The 18514-nt window shown below is 42.2% G+C and overlaps 1 protein-coding gene across 1 annotated transcript; it reads left to right on the forward strand.

The window, feature by feature from the left end:
* The first annotated feature begins 529 nt into the window (after positions 1 to 529).
* CA2 (carbonic anhydrase 2) lies at positions 530 to 18165 on the forward strand. The gene is made up of 7 exons (XM_035125900.3): positions 530 to 669; positions 1923 to 2120; positions 11806 to 11924; positions 13132 to 13224; positions 14952 to 15014; positions 15639 to 15794; positions 17219 to 18165. The coding sequence occupies exons 1-7, from the start codon at positions 642 to 644 to the stop codon at positions 17336 to 17338; spliced, it is 777 nt and encodes a 258-aa protein (XP_034981791.1). The 5' UTR covers positions 530 to 641; the 3' UTR covers positions 17339 to 18165.
* Positions 18166 to 18514: the final 349 nt, after the last annotated feature.

The following is an 18514-nucleotide window of genomic DNA, read 5'->3' on the forward strand; positions in this document are numbered from 1 at the left end:
CCAGAGTCAGGCGGAAGGCCGCGGTCCGAAGGACGCGCGCGAGACCCCGCCACATGCACCCCCGCTCTCCACACCGCCACCCTCAAGCCACACACAGCCTTCCTCTTGCCCGGCGAGCGCCCACCCGCTCCTCCACGGCGGGCCCGGTGAGGCGACCCTCGTTTGCGCAGTGCCAGCAGCTCGGGCTCGGGCGCTCCCGCCGCCTGTGCCAGGCTCCGGCTTGGTGTGACGCGGCGCGGTGGCGGCGCCTGCCGCTACAGTGACGGAACAGGAGCCCCGGCGACCAGAGCAGCAGAGGCAGCTCCTCCCGGGACCGTGTGAGGAGGCAACCGCGCGCGGTGCTTGCCTGGCAGCCGGCCACCTTCTCTCCCCACCCCCCGGCGGCTCTCGGAGCGCGCGCTCCTCTGGGAACCTCCTCCTCCTCCTGCTGCTGCTGCTCGTGCTCCTCCCTCTCTCACCTCAGCGATGTCCGCGAGGGGCATGGAGTTGGCCGGAGCCTATAAAAGCCCCTGACAAGAGCCTCAGAGCCACCGCCAGCACCGGCAAGCGAGATCAAGGCGGCACACAGCGCGCGAGCGGCAGCAGCAGCACGAGCCACAGCAGACTACGAGGAGGAGGAACGCTGAGCCATCACCATCACCATGTCTTGGGGTTACGGCAAGGACAACGGTGAGTCCCTCGCGACCTTCGCCCACCTGACGCGGCGACCCCGCGGCTGCTCCTCCTGCTGCTTGTTTCCTGGCATTCGGGGCGAGTCCAGCGCGGCACCTGCTGCTGCCTTGGACGGACATCGCGAAGGGGAGCGCACTCCGCAGCCGCTCTGCGAGGCTGCGGTATCAGCCCGGGAAGGGGCTTTTAGGACAGAGACGGTGTTTTTTCCCAGGTTTCCGAGGCGAAACGGAAAGACTCCTTAGTCCGGCTCAGAAAGGGGCGCAACTCAGCGGCTGCGATCCATTCATGGATCCGCAGTTAGAGGTGCGATCTTTGCTCCCATCAAAGGACGTCTCGTCCAAAGCAGAGTTCCCAGCAGCAGGACATCTCTGGGCTGAGGAAATGGGGAAGCCGAGGACCTCTAGGGGTCCCACCACAGGTGTTTGAGATGGAAGTGATGGGGAGCTCTATGCAGACTCTGTTTACCTGCACTTCCACGGCCACTTGACTGTCAGCCCCGTGTAATTCCCACTCTCCCATCTTCCGCGCAGGGAGCCCGCCTGAAACTTCTTGCGCACATATGCTTGTTGCAGCATGCCAGAGGGACAGGAACCCCCTTCGCTTCCCTCCAATCCCCACCTGATCATTGGGGGCAATTTCACAGGTGTGACATAGGAATTTCGCTCCCCATGAATTAGGAGAGGTCTGCATCTTAAATGTGAGTGGTTGGCATAGGTCCCCCACCACCACCTTCCATTCTTCCCCACATTTGGGAAATTGGATTGTGTGAGATGGGACCTTGTCGCAACTGTGTGGTGGGGATTTTGCCAGTCCAGTTCATTGCTTTGCAGAGGTGCTGCTTGTCATGCCCACGGAGCTGTGTGATTGCCAGGTTTTCTTCGACTTGGAAATACAAAGAGGTTGCTACATTCCTTTCAGATCCCTCTCAGCCAGTTATCCCCCCCCCCACACCAATTCCTAGATCCAGGCAAGCTTAGATCCAGGCTTACGAAACCTCCCTCAACTCACCAATTGCTCCGCAGCATGATCTGTCTCTGCCTGGTAGCTAAGGCTTCCAATTCCAGAGATCATTTCATTCCTGCATTCAATATTGATGAGGCAAATGTTAAAGCCTCCCAGCTGCACTTAAGGCATTAAAGCCTCCATTGAGTTTTTCTCCTTTAAAATAAAAATAAAAACCAGCCATGCCTCTGTAGTCTGCGGGTGTTTTACTCTTGTGCTTTCTTCTCTCTCTCTCTCTCTCTTTCTAGGACCTGCTCACTGGCATGAGAACTTCCCCATTGCCAATGGAGAGCGGCAGTCCCCAATCAACATCCAACCGAAGTCTGCCAAGTTTGATGCCTCCTTGAAGTCCCTGAACATCAGTTATGACCCATCTGCAGCCAAAAACATAGTGAACAATGGGCATTCCTTCAACGTGGAGTTTGATGACTCTGGTGACAAATGCGGTTAGTACTTGGTCACTTTGGGGGGCTTTTTAGACTTGAGATTTTCCAGGCATTGCTGGAAAGGTAAGAAAGCAAAGGAATGGAAGGGGCCCATGTTATCAAAGTTAGTTAATGTTAGCTTTGCATAAGGGGGGTTTTGCTACCTTTGTGATGCAAGTTAGTTTGCCAAATGAGTCTTAACTGTGCAATCCTATACATGTTTACTCAAAAGAAAGTGTGCTGTGCTCAGTGATGCTTTACTCCCTAGTAAGTCTGTGTGGAATTGTAGCCTTAAACATCAGAAAAAACCTCACATAATTCAACAAGGGGAAAATCTCTTCTCCCTTGTCCCTTTTAGCAGCTATGGAGTATTTAGCATACATCTGCTTCCTTTTTATCAGTCTTGTTTTTCTTCCTTGCAAGGCAAATAGGAGTTAATTTGACAGACACAATTTCAGGGCAGGCGTGTGTGTTCTGATAACAATTTAGATTGGTGTATGCTCACCTCTGTTTCAACAATGGAGGATCTCATCATTATGCTTCAGGGTTGAAGTTTGTTATGCTTTCCAGCTCTACATTTCTGTAGCCTTCATCTTGTAAAAAGAAATCTAATCACCGCACCATTAGAACAGGTGTAGCCGAGGGTCAGGATCCAATGGAGAGGGACAACAGACTGTCAGTATTCATTCGTTTCAGTTTTACATTTTGGAGTTCCAGATCAAGCAAGCAAACCGCATTAATACATAAAGGACCTTTGCAATGCAGCAGCACCTGTCCTGTGGAGTGCTGATGTGCAAAATATTTTCCAGGTACAAATCTTTTGAACTGGAATAACAGGCAGTTGTTTAAGACAAGGGGTATGTGATATTCAGGGCTGGGTGGTGGTATGCCAGAGCTGTCCTAGGGGAGCTGTCTACGAATTACCTCCCAAAAGGATTTCCCTCTCATTTTAGCATTTTTTTCAATAGAAGCTGCAGTACATTCTTCCCACATCCCCACACAGTTCACTGGGGGCTACTTAGTCATCCTTTTCAGCACCATCCTCTGTGCACAGTCACGCCAAATTAAAAAAACACACAGAAAAAACTCATTTTGTAAGTCCCTATTCTAAAGAGAATTCCATGACCATATGGACAATGCTGATGTCCAAGCTTATGAGTAAGAGTGTGCATGCTTGGTTTTTAGTAATTTCTCCGTCAGCTGCCTGTGCAGCAATTTTCACCTGCCTACATTGACTGTGAATGAGCTTTTAAATGTAGGAAATGATTCTGCTGTAAAGACAAAAGTTGCTTGTTTCTCGAGGCACTGGCTCCTTTAACTTGCTTGAGCAAGTGTCCTATTTTTTTCCGTGTTGGCAGTGTCATTGAGGGGACAAATTCAAAGAGCCCAGAGCAGCTTTGACTTGTGAGCTTTCCAAACAGGATTGCAAGCAACCATGTCACAGGCTGCAATCCAAGGCCTACTTCTTTTGATTTTTAATAGGACAACTCTGGGGGTAAAATGGTTGATGGAGTAGAGCCAGCGCATGTACTTAAATCTGCAATACCCCATTTTACTATCAGCATTTATTAGAGGGGGAAGAAAGAGCTGAAGTAAATGTCAAACGAAATGCAGAATATCTTTCCAATTGCTTTTTAGTTATGTCACACAGCACTTCCTTGGTATCCAGTTTCCCCTCAACAGACAGCAGTTGTAGCCAAAAGAAGTTAAAGGCACCCAGCACCTTACACTCGGTGAAGTCCACTATAAAAGTATATGAAAAACATGTTAAAATAGAGACCTACTAAGTATTGAATTGAATTTTTGCATGGCTCATGCTTTCAATCTTTTTAGACTCATCCAGTTATCTGCCTGTGCACACTAGTTTTGCACACAGAAAGAGGAGTCTTCTCCAAAATCCTATAAGCCAAATTCTGCAATTGTGCAAATTCCATATATTGCTCTGGTTGAAAATCTGGGGTTGGGTGATCAAATGAGAGCAGGGAATTGAGATCTGTGCTCCATACAGTTGCAATATTAAAAACGACATTGGTTTCTAAACTTTAACTGTTAAAGTTTAATGGAAAGAGACACCTTTTCCCCCACTTAACAGTAGGGTGCATATTAAATTTGTTCCTTAAAGAAAAGAGATACTAAGATGTTCAAAATTCTTACCAGATCTCTCTGCAAGTGGGCATAGTTGGCAACTGATTGTGACAGTGATGATGCCACTGCCCCCCTACCCCCTGTTGTTCCACATTTCAGAATCCTTTGCTAGGAGTTTGTATTATTCATTGCTTAGGAGTTTGTATTATTCATTGAGGTTTAGAGTCCCTCTCAAGCTGGAGCAAGGCAGTGGGGAGCGTGAGTGAGGATGCACAACACCTCCAAAATCCACGCTTCATACATCTAGCACGATGAAAGGCTTTTCTGTAGCATGTGTATATATAAATTCCCTATGAAGCTGCAAATTGAAGGGATGTGTGGATGTTTTCAGATCCACTGGAAGAGTGGCTTAGCCAGAAAATACAGCACAGGCATTGATCATTTTGATTCTGCAGCAGCCCGCAAGCCAGTCTCGGGCAGCTACAGCTTGCAGAGAGTGGGAGGGAGAAGTGGGAGGAGGACAGGACTAGAGTTGAAATGCTCAGAGCAGCTCATCTGTGGACTGCAAGTACGCGGGTGGCAGGTGGGGGGGGGGGAGAGCCGCCACAGCTATGTAGATTTAGCAGCAGGTGCCTGAGGTTTTCCTCAGGTTTTCAAAATGCACAATGCATAACCAAATGAACCTGCATGCACACATAATTGTATTTATTATATAAATTGAGTCTAAAGCTCAGTAGCGAATCCTTGTGTATTGCATGGTCTCAAACCCAATCCCTGCCATATCCAGTTCAAAGTCAGGTGGCAGGACTGGGAAAGACCTCTGCCCACAACCTCATGAGAGCCTCTGCCAGTCAAACTGGGTTAAAGACCTGACTCAGTATAAAGCAGTTTAACAAGTTAATAATCTGTTGTGAAATTAATTAGCCGTCTTGTTTATGTGACACACAAAAATACAACCATCCCGACTGGATTTCCCAAGCTACCTGTTTACAGATTTCCGGCACTGCAAATTTTATTGACTTCCTGTTAAAAGCTTAGAGTTATAGCCAACTAAGTCCTACTCAGAATAGACACCTTGAAATTAATGGCCCTAAGTCATGGCTATTGATTGGGGGGGGGGCTTCTCTGGGTAGCGCTGACATTTGATATAACCCTCAGTAGAAAATATAAAGTAAAATTGAAGTCCAGTCATGTCCATGTTCTTGTCAATGCATGCTATTCTGTTATGACAATGTACATTTTTATAGAATAGAGCAGTGTTTCCCAAACTTGGGTCTCCAGCTGTTTTTGGACTACAACTCTCATCATCTGTAGCTTGCAGGACCAGCATTCAGGGATGATGGGGATTGTAGTTCCAAAACAGCTGTAGACCCAATTTTGGGAAACACTGGTATAGAGGAAGTCTTAAACTGGTTTGTAGCTACACAGACTAACATGTTTACAAACTGCTAAAGCACATGCTGTTGAACTACAACTCTCATCCTCCTTGATAATTGACCATGTTGGCTTGGACAGATGAAGGCTGGAGTACATCAACATCTGGAGGGCCACAGGTTCCCCCCTACTGCTGCAAGGTGCACACACCCTGCATATTGAATGGTCTGCTGTATTTTTATGTTGGCCACCAAGCTTGAAATCTTCTGTTTAAAAATCTAGTCACTTCCTTATTGAAAAAATTCATGTGAAATTCTGTGGCTGTTTAATCCTATATGATCTTTTGACATTTTATAAAATGTGTCCTCTGGTGGCACACCCTGTTCTATGTTTATCTGTTACAGAATCCTCCAAACATGTATTCTGTCAGTTATAAAGCGACTATTCTGTACATGATAGCCACTATTGATCCTTAGAAAATGGAAGTGTAGGACTGCTTTAGGAACCAGACTCTCTGTTGGTGCAATAAGGGAATTCCAGAAAATTAGTTATCGCTGCAGTTCTTACTGCATACGCTCATCTGCTCAGTTCTGTTGCATTTGATGGGCAGGATTTGGCAGTTGGCCATTTATAGCACACCCATAACATTTAATGATCTCCAGTACAGCTTCGGAAATGTCATAAGTCCCCGGGCAGCAGAAAATCAATTCAGCACATTCATTTGTTGAAAGACTTTGACAAAAGGGTCCAATTTTCCCCATGGGATTGCACTTGGGATTTTGATTTGTATGATTTGATTAGGTTTTGCACACCTAAGCTCCCTTTGTAATCATTTGTGCAGTTTTCTCTGTCCCCACTCCCACGGCTGCAGTTTGTTTGCCTGTATCTGGTGGCTGCACCATTGCCAAACTAGTAAATGCTTCGAAAGTGCATAAACAACCCCTTGCAAAATGTTCACACTTTCAGACTGTTTTTAGGCCAATTATAGGATCCACATCTAAATGTGAGCTCTACAGCCCAATCACAGCCTGACTGCAATGAAGTATTGGGATTTTAGAATTATGCTGGGACCAGCTTTAACACAAGTATATTAGTGTAACTGGGTTGTTTAACTGTTATTTTAGGGACCTGCCCCATATGGACATCAGTAGTAACCACTACATGCAGCAGAAAATATTTGCAGAATTAACCTCTTGACATTAGAATGAAAAAGCTTTCCTCTTGGCTCAGCACATTTGGTACTGAAGCAGATTTTGCTGGAACAAATACGAGCTAATCACACAGTTCTATCAAAAGGCCCCTATGTGTACAGAAGCAGGAGACACCTGGGTGGGGAAAAATACCCTGCATATTTTGTATTTATTTAAATTTGTATTTGGCCCTTCATCCAAAAAAAATCACACAGCGGTTTACGACTTAGTTCTGCCCTCAGTTCAGAGACGCCTGAGGGTTGCTGCACCAGCCTATTTTCCCACTGCTGCGTTCACAGTCTTGACTTCTCTGTTGGGAGGGATTTCAAGTGCAGGAAAGTGCCCCCCTGCCTCCAGCTGCTGATCATCTGTTCAGTGGCAGAAATGAGTGGCTTGCTTGCTCATAGATCTCTGAATCGAATTCTGAATCCGTTCTTCCTCTGCAGTCGTGTCAAAAAATGTCCGCTTACACCACAGGCCTATGGACACTGACATGGGAGTAAATCTAAGTGGGTCTTATTCTGAGTAAACATGCACAGGATTGTCCTGTACATCTGTTGGATCATGCCAGAGCCATTCCAACAAGTAGATCACCCAAAAATTTGTTTACCAGAACATTGCAGTTGGCATCAGTCTCTGAGTTGGTGATGCTCATAAATAAAGCCATTTGATCAACAATTTAAAGTTTCAGGAGTTTTAAAGCCTGTTGTGAGAAAATATCGAGACCACCACTATTACAAAGACACAGGCGAGTGTGATGACCACCCGAATAATGCAGTTATAGAAAAAGGAAGAGGATGTTAGAAAGCAATAATGTAAAGAGAGCATTTATAACCAGTTTGGAAACTTTCGATTAATAAGCTGTGAAATCCATAGTAAATTAATTAATTTCTCACTGAGCATGCTTCTGGAAACAAAGAATCCATCACTAGTGAATTTGTTTAATGTAGCGACATAAACCGAGCTAAAATTGATGATAGTTAATAAAGAACTTATAGGTATATGGTTTTAATAATAAACAAAATAGAAAACAATCTTTCCCTTCTGACATGCCTTTTTGTTGAATGTTCTTTGTAGAAAGTCAGTGCTCTTAAAAGCAGGCGAAATACTGAAAGCTATGATTGCATAGTTTCATAGATATAAATTATCTTTCATGGAGGATGAGTAATAAAACATGAAATGCTGAAAACTCTTTGAAATTGACATGTCTATAATGTAATGCAGTACTGTGATCACAGAATCATAATTCGTTTTAAGAGCAAATGGGTGAATTGGCAAACTTGCTTGTTGTTTAGCCAAGGATGAAATGTTACATGCCACCCCCAATCTCCGAGCGGTGTGAGATTCCAGAGGTTCCAGGTGTGCTTAACCAGGATTGGTTATCATTGTCTAGCACACAGCTCAATTAATCTCATACTTTTATGGATTAATTTATTTAACATGTATGTATGTATGTATGTATGTATGTATGTATGTATGTATTGAAGCAGGTTAATTCCTCCCTGTATAATGAATACTGTATTTAAAAACATTTTAAGGTTTTTTTGCTCATTCTGATATAGCTTTATTTGTCCAGTTTTAGTAATTATTCACCATGCTATATTATTTATTGATTATGCTTAATATTCATAAAGCATATAAGGATACAGAAAAAAAGTCTGCTATCATTGAAAGACAGCTCTTCTAACTCTAAAGTAGGCAGCTGGAAACCTTGATATGGCAGAAGTTTTGTTTTAGTGTGATAACTCAAAAAATTGTGAAACAACTCCCAAAATATCCAATGTATGCACACATTCACAATTTGCCAGCAGTTAAGCCTCACCCTGGCTGAACTTTTTGATACAGACCGTGGGTGTCAACCAGGGGGAGACCACCTTTCTATAAGGACACTTTTCCATCCTGTTTTTCAAATGTCTCTTTATGCCATAAATATTGGCTTCTATTATAGACAACTTCCTCCCTGGGGTTGGGATGGGTGGTTGAGAATCGAGGATCATCAAGAGAAATGGCCCTCTTAAAAAGCAAGAGTTCCCCCAGACTTTTTCCCTCAGTTTCTTAGTCTCAGTATTCCTTATAATAAATAGACATCTTTTGCGTATTTGTTTTCATTTTTAATGGTATTGAGCAAAATAATAACAATAATAATAATAATTCATGCTTTTATTTTTTATCATTTAAATTTTCTAATTGTTTTGAGCATAATAATAATGCTCTGCTTTTCCATCTGGAAATACATTTAAATACAAACAAATTTCATACTAAGGCAACACTGAATAATACGGCATTTCCAACACAGACTGTAATTTTAGGCATATTTATTTGGAAGAAGTTCCACTCAAATCAATTGGATTTGCTTCAGAGTAAATATAATTTGGAGGAGAAGATTTATTTACCCCCCTCTTTCTACATACAAGTAGAAATAAAGTGGATGTCTGTGAATGAATGTATTTGCCCAATAATAATACTCAAAGATTGCCTTTCCCTATATAGAAACATAGAATCATAGAGTTGGAAGAGACCACAAGGGCCATCCAGTCCAACCCCCTGCCAAGCAGGAAACACCATCAAAGCATTCTTGACATATGGCTGTCAAGCCTTCGCTTAAAGACCTCCAAAGAAGGAGACTCCACCACACTCTTTGGTAGCAATATAAACTGATCCAGACTCTGCACTCATCCTATGAGGCCCATCTTTGTGTGCCTCCTCTATAGGAGAGGCCCAGATGGTGGCTACATGAGAGCAGACCTTTTCTGCAGTGGCTCCCCATTTGTGGAATGCTCTCTCCAGGGAGGTTTGCCTGGTGCCTTCATGATACATCTGTAGGCGCTAGGTGAAAATGTTGCTCTTCAACCAGCCCTTTGGCTGATTAATATCACCCAGCCATTCAAATATGTTTGTGGGAGGGGAGGTTATTGTTTCGTGAACTACCCTGAGATCTTCAGATGAAGGGAGTTATATAAATAAAGTAAAAGAATAATATATGTGTAAACTCTTAACAGCTTAATAGGATTATTTCACACACTCCAAAAATAGCACTTATGTGTCAGCAAACTACATATGGGTCATATGTGGGACACATCTGCCAAGTGCTGTGACTACTACAGTTTGTGCAGTTTGACAAAGTTGCACAGTTTGTTGTGTTTGAAGCAAATGTACCTTTTTTTTTTTGCTACTTTTATTTTAAAAAAAAGACTTGGGAAGTCATAAACTTGTTTATATATTCAACAGAAAAAGGTTCCTTTTACTTCATCAACATACATGCAGGTTTGAGGTGAGTGTGTATGTGTGAGAAGTTAACTAGAAGTGATACCAGTGCAGAACACCGATGCATATGAAGTAACCCTAAGTCCCTTGTGTCATATGAGGACCTGGGATACCCAGGAATAGCAATGGGCCTTTAAATAGGAGTAGCCTTTCTTCAGCTCTCCTGACAAGTTCATGTAGGGCAAGTCCTAATCGCTGACAAACAATCAACACCAAGTATGTGCAAATAAGGGCCGTTTCAGGAAAGTTGGGTGTGTTGCGCTTTTCTGAAAGTTATCTCCTTTTGCTAAACCTTCTAGTGCTATCAAAAACCCCAGCTGACTTCACCCTGGGACACCCTTCAGCTCTTTATCAGGTTTTATTTTTAAAAAAACTGCTAAAAAGTTTTTTAGGGTGAAAGAAGGTACTCTCATGACTCTCTAAATGTGTTCTATATATATGTTCTGAACCAGGAAAATTTGTGTAGCCATTCAGAATGTGCCGCTCAGTTTGTACTCAATCCAGAACCAAGTCAAAAATATATCTAAATATAGAAAGCATGGTTATGAGAGATAATGTTTTAAAAATACGCAGCCTCCCAAAATATGGCATTCTGCTGCTAGATAGTGATTAGAACTTTGCCCCAATTGAACTCGTCAATAATGGCTTGTGGGTTAGTCGGGGACAACATGGCCTAATCCTTTCAAATCCTTATTAGTTTGTCTCATGTCAGCAGTAGTACAGTACATTCAGGCATGGGATTATTTATCTGGTGGGGGAGGTGGTTCATCCCCTACATAATTAACTATGCATGCATTTTATACTATAGCCCTGTATAGGAATTTAAGAAGGTGCCTTACTGTAAGTCAGACAATTGGCCCATCTAGCTTAGTTTAATTTTGCCAAAGAGAAAAAGGGAAAATATGGCTGATAACCTCTGCAGAGTTAAAACTATGTGTGCTCATGCTGGGAAAGCTTCATTTTTTATTATTGGGGGGGGGGGGTCACATTTAAGGTACCTCTCTCAATATCTATCCAGGATATGTATGAGCTCAGTGCAAGCAGGGAGGGAAGCCTTCTGCTTCCGCTGATTCTTCTTACCAGTGGCAGGTCCAGAGCATCACTGAGCAGGAGGACCCCCCCCCCAAAAAGCAACAGAACTGACTTCCCATCTAAAAGCAGGGGGGGGGGGAACCTGTAATCCTCCAGATCTTGTTGGATTCCAGTTTCTATATTCCTTAGCTGCTGGGCGGGCTGGCTGGGGCTGATGGATATTGGAGTCCGATAGCATTGGGATGGCCAAAGTTTCCCCAGCCAGCACTGATCTAAAATGATGGGGAAGGGGAGAGACCCTAGAGATCTTTCAGTCCATAGTCTATATAATGGCTTAACTGCACTACTTGCAGGAAGCTCAGTGCATTCACACATACATTATCTGCCTTCTACCCAATCTTCATGTTTGCCCTTTCAAGTCTAATGTTTTGTTATTGTGCCTTTAATATTTCTCATGTAAACCCCCCCCCCCACTTTTATACTGAATGCCACCTTCCTTGGCTTGACTGCTTTCTTTTTAATTGTGGAAATCAAGTTTTACATTATGAATTGGGTACATTTTTTATCCTTACTATTCATCTCAGGGGCGATCTGTAGAAGTCATATTGTGTTTTTATAAATAAAAAAATTATTACATTGCTGATGTTGTAGTTTTTATTTCTGTTATGTAAGCTACCTTGAAATGGCCTCTTAAGTATTTTTAAATCAATAAATTAATAAAAATGTTGTAAATATAGCTATTTCTTTCTTTTTACTTCCAGTGCTGAAAGGTGGTCCAGTTGAGGGAACTTACAAGCTGCTTCAGTTCCACATTCATTGGGGTTCCTGTGAAGGCCAAGGCTCTGAACACACAGTGGATGGGGTGAAATATGATGCTGAGGTAAGGCCCTGTTCTTCATCCTCTCAGGACTTCCTTGGGTCATTCCATATCAAGTGGGTCATTCCATATCCCTTTCAAACCCTCAAAGCTTACAAATTTCAATTTTAAAAAAATCAATTTTAGATTTAAACTTAGTTTCGATCATTCAACAGGTGTACAAAATATTAATAAAATTGGATGACATGAGGTACAAAAGTTGAATCACTTGATATGGAATGACCCCCCTTCTGAGCATAGCTGCCAAGTTCTCCCTTTTTTAAAGGGAAATTCCCTTATGCTGACTAGGCTTCCTCGTGAGAAAAGGGGAAACTTGGCAGCTATGCTTCTGAGTATCTTTATGTCAGGTATTCGAAAAGATCCTGAAACTGTTGATAAAAGCAGGTAGTAAGGATAGACATGGTGGCATCTTCTGATCAAAGAAAAGCTTCTAAAATTTGATGGCAGGTGGGATTATTTAAACATCAAATCTATTGAGTATGTGAACTCCCAACCATTTTGATGTGAAGCGTATGAAGGTCACCTGGGGCAAGGAGCAAGTTCTTTACATGGTGGCTCCAGTCCTTTCATGAGATGTTTTTAATCCAGGCCTTTCTCCAAGAAGCTAAAGGCAGAAGACATAATCCCCGACTCCACCATTTTATCCTCACAAAAACCTTGTAAGGTAGACAGTGACAGGCCCAAGACCAAGACCTCTCCTTTGAGCTTCATGGCCAAATGGGAATTTGAATCCACGTCTCCCTGGTTTTATTCCAGCAATCTAATCCCTACACCACACTGGTTTTCAGTAATGGTATTATGGCACTCCCCTTGTAGAGAAGCTTACCATTGCTTGCCTTTCCTCACTGCTTGGACTCAAGCTACTGACTTAAAAGAAATATATAATAGATCTCAATTAAGCAGGGCTCCTACTAAAGGCCACAGGGATTTTTCAGAATATATGCTTCAGGATATGGCAGAATGTTTGCATTTAGGAAATTGTTTGAGTGGGTGTAAAATGCCAGCATGAGAGCAGAGCTCTGATATCTATGTTTGCCTTTCTCAGTGAATGAAAAGCGCAAATCGATGGCTGAACAAGGTTTCAGTACCTTTTTGTCTCGGCCATAAAAGGACGTGTTAATGTTTAGTATAGGAATTATCTTGCTTCTTCAGTTTGAGAGAAGGCCTTTCTAAAAGGTCACTTTATTTCTGCATTTTTCTTTGGCTCCAGCTTCATTTGGTTCATTGGAACACAAAGTATGGTAGTTCTGGTGAAGCTGTGAAACATCCCGATGGTCTGGCCGTTGTGGGCGTGTTTTTGAAGGTTAGTACCATTATGTCCTCTTTTGATCATTGCTGGCTTTGCAAGAGAACATTTTGTACAATGCGATTTACGCCTCCAGCGGAAGCTGAATTTTCTGTTCACAGGCATTCAAGGTGGCTTTGTGATACCGTGTTCCCTTTATTTAGTCCTGTGAGAACTGATCAAGTGTTTTTTTAATAATAATAATAATAATAATAATAATAATAATAATAATAATAATATCATCATCACAGCATCTTAGAAGTGGAAGGGTCCAAAAAGCCACATAAAACCAACCTCCTTCTATGACACAGAACCATTATCTGCTAGCAAACATTACAAATCAGTCAACCCAACCCACCCATAGCAAGCCCCAAGATAAGTTATAGTGCAGAAAGTTGCTTGCAGAGCAAATACGTCCAGGTGACTCATGCAAGTGAGCCAAACCACATGCTGCGTAAATGTCAAGAAGTTTCAGTTTGTACTGATAAGCCTTAAAAAGCTAAAATGATTGGGGCCCAAATATTATGCATACAGAGCGGTTTCCTACACAGGCTCAGCTTTAACGTTAGGCAGAGAGAAGTGCTGGGGTGCACTGCTCTGCTCATGTGAGAAACCACAGCCGCTTCACTGCAGTGTTTGTTTAAGTGGGCAGAAAGTGGGTGCCAAGTGGACCAGTGAGCAAGTGGCTGTCTTGGTGTTTCCTCTTTCCTTCTGGTGATTCCCTCACTGTGAGAAGTGAGGTTACAGGAACCAGGCAGAGGGCCTTCTTGGTGGTGGCGCCCACCTTGTGGAATGCCCTCCCATCAGATGTCAAGGAAATAAACAACTATCTGACTTTTAGAAGATATGAGAAGGCAGCCCTGTTTAGGGAAGTTTTAAATTTTTGTTTCAATATTTCTGTTTCAATATTCTGTTGGGAGCCACCTATTTATTTATTTATTTATTTATAAACGGATAGCCAGGATAGTTTTTCAACTATTTGAAAGGCAAAGCAGCAAATAATGCTTTACCCTTCACAACTTGTGGCAGTGTACTTTCATTCTTAATGGTATACACATTAGGTGTCTGTATATGAAACAGTGAACCAAGGTGCTCTGGCTTGGAGCAAAAAATTCAGAGAAATAAACGAGATTTTCCTGCATGTGGATATATTCTTAAGGCATCAGGTTGTAAAATATTCAGCTTTTAAAACAATGCTAACTGATTAGTTCCCTTACCAAATGAAGATAAACTTCTGTGAAAGACAGTTAAATTTTTACTGTGAAAGATGACAGGGTACTCAGGATTAACTCTCTCATTAATATGTAACTTTTGAATGCAAGATGACCTTGTTTGGAGCACTGTGTTTGTTTAATATTTACCGGTAATCGGTAAATGTAAGAGAGCCTTCTCTGTGGTGGATCCTCGCTCTTGGAATTCCCTCCCCAGGGAGACATCCTTATTATCTCTTAGGTTCCCCTTCAAAAATATATATTTCTGTTTCCCTAGGCTTTTAAGAAATGGGAGTGTAAGCATTTTTAATTTAGAGCAATTTGATTTTGCTGTTTAGATGAATTGTTGATATTTTAACTTGTTATGGTAGTTTGTATCCTTTTTTTATAATATTTTTAAAATGCACTTTTTTGTTTCTTACTACTCTCTTAGTGCTGGGAATATAAGCGTATGCTGAGCTGTGAGGTGTAAGTGATATAAACACATATACATTTGTGCGCACAACCTTCTCTTTATGCCTTTTTATATCACAGGTTGGAAGTGCCTGTCCTGGAATACAGAAAGTTGTTGATGCGCTCGGCACCATTAAACACAAGGTAAAGCTTCTGCCTTTTTGGCAGCTAAGAATGACTGCACTGCAGTTTCCTGCTTTCTTCTTTCAAAGAACAAAATTGCAAGGGAATTCCAAAGGGATTGCTTTTAGCTTCTCATTCCATCTATTCTAGCTGGGCAATTATTCTTGAATAATCTTTTGTCGGTAAGAGACCTGCCTTCAAACAGCAAAAAAAATTGCACTTTGGGTTCTTCAGTGTTTTGAAAGATTCTGCTTATTTGGTGCGTGGAGGGGGGGGGGCAGGGGGCTGAAAAGGAAAATGCATCCTCCTCCCCTTGCTCAGTTGCTTTGCACAGTCCCTTATTATCACCAGTTGCTCCAAGGAGAGTAGGTTTACTACCCTCACTTAGATTGCACCACTTTTTAGCATGCAGCTTTTGAATGCAACACCACCTTGTCTGAAGCACAGGCAGACCTCCCTGCATCTCCAACCCCGCCCTCCCTCCCTCCAGCCACCCCCAGCTCGATAATAGTTATACACTTGTGGAAAGAAATACATAGCTCTCCTTTACATGCTACGGAATTACAGGCAAAGTGTGTGTACTGTACACATCATCTACTCACTACTGCATCGGGCTGTTTTATCAAAAAGCTTTATCTATTCTAGGGCAATCAGGCTGCCTTCACAAACTTTGATCCAACCGGTCTGCTTCCTGCCTCCCGTGATTTCTGGACCTACCCAGGATCACTGACCACTCCTCCTCTGCTTGAATGTGTAATCTGGATTGTCCTGAAGGAGCCCGTGACTGTCAGCAAGGAACAGGTGAATAAATTCTCCCGCCTCCCCCCTTTTTTGCAGCAAAAAACATATTAATCTGTAAACACTCCTAATCTTTTTCTTATTGGTAAGGTGCCTACACTGGAATTATAGTTTACCCATAGAGACGCACACAGCCTGTGGGCAATAAGGGCCAAATCAGGCATGAAGATTCATGGCCAGGATATCACCTGGTTTTGCTGTGCGAATTGCCATCCCCATGGCTCAGTTTAAGATCACATTCTTTGAATGCAAAACACCCTGGGTTCAGTCCCTAGTATCTCCACAGGTAAGGATGAGAAAGCTCCATAGATAAGTGCATTCACATGGTGGCCATAACATTTGAAAGATACTTCTAATATGGTTCAGCCTAGTGCAGGGATGAAGAACCTGTGGTCCTACAGAAAATAGTCAATGGCCTTCCAGATGGGAGATGCACATGTGGAACTTTGTGTCTTTCTGAGCGCTAGCTCATTCCCCTGTGGGGCAAACTTGCTGCTGATTTTGATATACATAAACCCAAGGAACACCTTACTGGCTAAGCCAGAGTGTTGCAGACTTTCCAAGAGAATGAGACGCATGCTCTTATACGACATGGCCATTCTCAGATTTGCATAAGCAATTTCTATTCACTTGTGTCTGTTCATAGACATAACACCCTCAATCAGTTAAATGAATTGAGGGATATTTCCAACCAGCACAACTCGCATTGATTTATAAGTACATTCGCCGTATCACACATGAAAGAGCTTCACATATGAGTGCTGCATAATGAAATCCACTCATTGTCCTGGAATTTGGAATTAGATCTGAAGAAGTGAATAAATCACACACAGGGGGATCTGAAAGGTCTCCCTCTGATTGCTCTGCTAAAATTGAATACATGCCGTACACATAGAGGTTTAGCAAAGAAGGTCTCTTTCGAAAAGCATATTTCTGGGTGTAGTTGGGTGTATGCGGAAGTATTATAATGCATGGTTTAAGACACAGAACTGCTGTGGCAGAACTATGTTTTGCCTATTTATTCCACTTATAGCCCACCTTTCCTCCAAGGCATTCATGGTTTCTCTTCCTTTTTAGCATCACAACAACCCTGTGAGGTAGGTTAAGGTGAGAGTGTAAAGATCATCCCAAATCCTGAGAGTTCCAACAGAATGCTCTGAAAGCCTGTGTGGACTAGGATGTGGGAGACCAGAGTTTAATGGCCAGTTGGCCATGAAGCTCACTGGGTGACCTTGGGTCAGTCTCAGCTTAACCTACCTCACAGGGTTGTTGTAGGGATTAAAATATGGAGGGAGAGAACCACATACTCTACCTTGAGCTCCTTTTGAGAAAAAGGTGGGCTATAAACGTGACATATAAATAAATAAAAATTAATTGGAGGCGCATGAATACTGAAGACACCCGCTTCTTCCTTTTCTCTTCTCCAGATGGACAAGCTGCGCTGCCTTTGCTTCAGTTGCGAGGGCGAGTCCCACTGCGCCATGGTGGACAACTGGCGCCCTTGCCAGCCCTTGAAGACCAGGGAAGTTAGAGCCTCATTCCAATAAGCTGTGCCCATTAAACATTGCTGTGTCCTTGAGGGTTGAGTTATTTTCCGCTAAGCACAAATCAAACTACTGCCATATATATGCACTGGCAAGATCTCTCTTCTCCCCCAAACTCCAGTGCTGTCTGCCTATCATCTTCTGACGTTTCTAATAATGAAGGCCATAAAGTGTGGTTGTGTTTGCGGCATGTTTGCAGTGTGTATGCCAGGCTAAAGAGGGCAGGGGAGAGGAATCGTGGAGTGATGCTTGATGAGAATTGCTGTGATTTTTTATTTTATTTTTTGGTGCTGAGGCTGTAGTAGGAGATCTTCATTTGGCAGCTTGCCAAAGGATAAGATGATAAGCAACAGAAAAAAATAAGCCATTTTTTAAAATTAAAAAATATATAACCTCATGGAACATATGAGGTTAAACGTACTCAGTAACTTGAATCTTTCATGGAAGCACAGGAATGCAATCTAATATGAACATTTTACATTTGATTTAGGAGAATACGTTGTAGCAACATAGGCATTGTAATGCAAAATTAGGATTGCGTTCTTAGCTTTTTTAAAAGAAGTTTGAAGTGTAAATATTTTTAAATTGTTTTACATTTTTAGCCATAAATCTGAATCATGTCTTAATGTTAGTGTGTTTTATTTTTTTAATTATAAAAATGTCAACTGAGCTAAATTAAGTACTATTATGTGTAAAAATTGTTGATACCATAGCTATAATACAGAGTATTGTTCCACTGAAAAATAATATTGTCATAATTTAAAAAAAGAAATTAATATTGTATTTTAGATACCTTCGCTAATAAAGAAATAAATATATATATATACTTATGTTTCTGTTCTCAGTCATTTATTGCAATGGGAGAAAAGAGGATGCAACATAAAAACTCTTGAAACAAGATTTTGGCTTTGAAAAACAAGAGTCTTGCAACACTTTAAATCTAACTTACACCGCAATAAATTTGTTAGCTTCCGATAGCATTACAAAACTCTTTGCTGGTTTTGTTGCAAAAAGACCAACATGGCAACCCTGCTGGAAAAAAATGGTTTAGAAAGTCTATGTCTATTACTTTTGGTACATTCTATTGAACCAAAATGAGTAGTATTTACAAGTACTTAATAGCATATAATTGCAGAGAGTAGCCTTGGTCAAGAGGGCCTTGTTCACAGAAACAAACTG

This window comes from Zootoca vivipara, chromosome 8 (assembly GCF_965207765.1).
Source record: "Zootoca vivipara chromosome 8, rZooViv2.hap1.1, whole genome shotgun sequence".
Classification (NCBI taxonomy): Eukaryota; Metazoa; Chordata; class Lepidosauria; order Squamata; family Lacertidae; genus Zootoca; species Zootoca vivipara.